The 1,295-nt window shown below is 41.7% G+C and overlaps 1 protein-coding gene across 1 annotated transcript; it reads left to right on the top strand.

The window, feature by feature from the left end:
- Positions 1-438, top strand: LOC145122536 (uncharacterized). Its single transcript, XM_079058125.1, has one exon. The coding sequence runs from the start codon at positions 1-3 to the stop codon at positions 436-438; it is 438 nt and encodes a 145-aa protein (XP_078914251.1).
- The last annotated feature ends 857 nt before the right edge of the window (positions 439-1,295 follow it).

The following is a 1,295-nucleotide window of genomic DNA, read 5'->3' on the forward strand; positions in this document are numbered from 1 at the left end:
ATGACATTGGCGGAGAAGAAGACTGCCAAAGAAGCTTGGGAAGCCCTCAAAATTATGTTTGTAGGGTCAGATAGAGTGAAGGTTGCCAGAATTCAGACACTCAAGGTTGAACTCGAAGCCATGAGCATGAAAGACACAGAGAGTGTTGATGACTTCACCGGAAAAGTAATCAACACAGTCAGCACATTACGTATGTTGGGAGACAGGGTAGAAGAATCTCAAGTGGTGAAGAAGCTACTTAGGGCGGTGTCATCCAAATTCCTTCAGATTGCCTCGACAATTGAGCAATTTGGATATTTGGAATCAATATCTGTTGAAGAGGTGATCGGAAGACTCAAGGCATATGAAGAACGCATGAAGAGTTCAGGTGAAAGTGACGATCGAAAACTCATGTTAACTCACAAAGAATGGTCCGATAAAAACAAAAAGAAGTCATAGGGTGACTCACAGCAAAGATCAAATCGAGGTGGATTTGGTGGTTCTCGTGGTGGTCGTGGCAGAGGTAGAGGAAGAAACGGAGGAGGTCGTGGTGGTCGTGGTGGCAGAGGCGGAACACATCACCACAAGGAAAGCAACCTCAGTGCATCGAGTAGTCATGATAAGAGTGACATTCAGTGATATAATTGCCAAGAGTATGGGCATTATGCATCCAAATGTAAGAACCCACGAAAGGAACGAAACCACGAGAATAACCTGATCCAAGAGCATCACGATAATGAGCCTGCCCTGTTGCTGTCAACATGTGAAAATGAGAGCTTAGTATTTCTTAATGAAGAAAATCTCAGTCCCCAATTGAGAACCCATGGTAACCCAAAGAAGTCATCTTGTACATGGTACCTGGATACATGTGCTAGTAACCATATGACTGGAGACAAAACCAAATTCAGAAGTTTGAATGAATCAATTCATGGTTTTGTGAAGTTTGGGAATGAATCGAAAGTGAGAATTGAAGGAAAGGGCTCTATAGTCTTTAAATGCAAGGATGGTGGGCGTCGAAAATTGAATGATGTATACTACATACCTTATTTATGTAGCAACATCATCAGTCTGGGTCAATTAGCAGAAGGAGGAGACGAGATCAATATCAAGGACCCATTTTTATGGGTTCATGATTCAATTGGAAAGCTACTCATGAAAGTTAGAAGATCAGCAAATAGACTCTACAAAATAGAATTATAAGAAGATACTGCAGTGTGTTTTGTTGCAGAAGTTGATGATCCAACTTGGTTATGGCACAAATGAATGGGGCACACAAACTTCACTTCAATGAAGCAGATGAAGGACAAGAAGCTGAT

The sequence above is a fragment of the Lactuca virosa genome, chromosome 6 (genome assembly GCF_052849685.1).
Source record: "Lactuca virosa cultivar CGN04683 chromosome 6, Lactuca_virosa_CGN04683_v6, whole genome shotgun sequence".
Classification (NCBI taxonomy): Eukaryota; Viridiplantae; Streptophyta; class Magnoliopsida; order Asterales; family Asteraceae; genus Lactuca; species Lactuca virosa.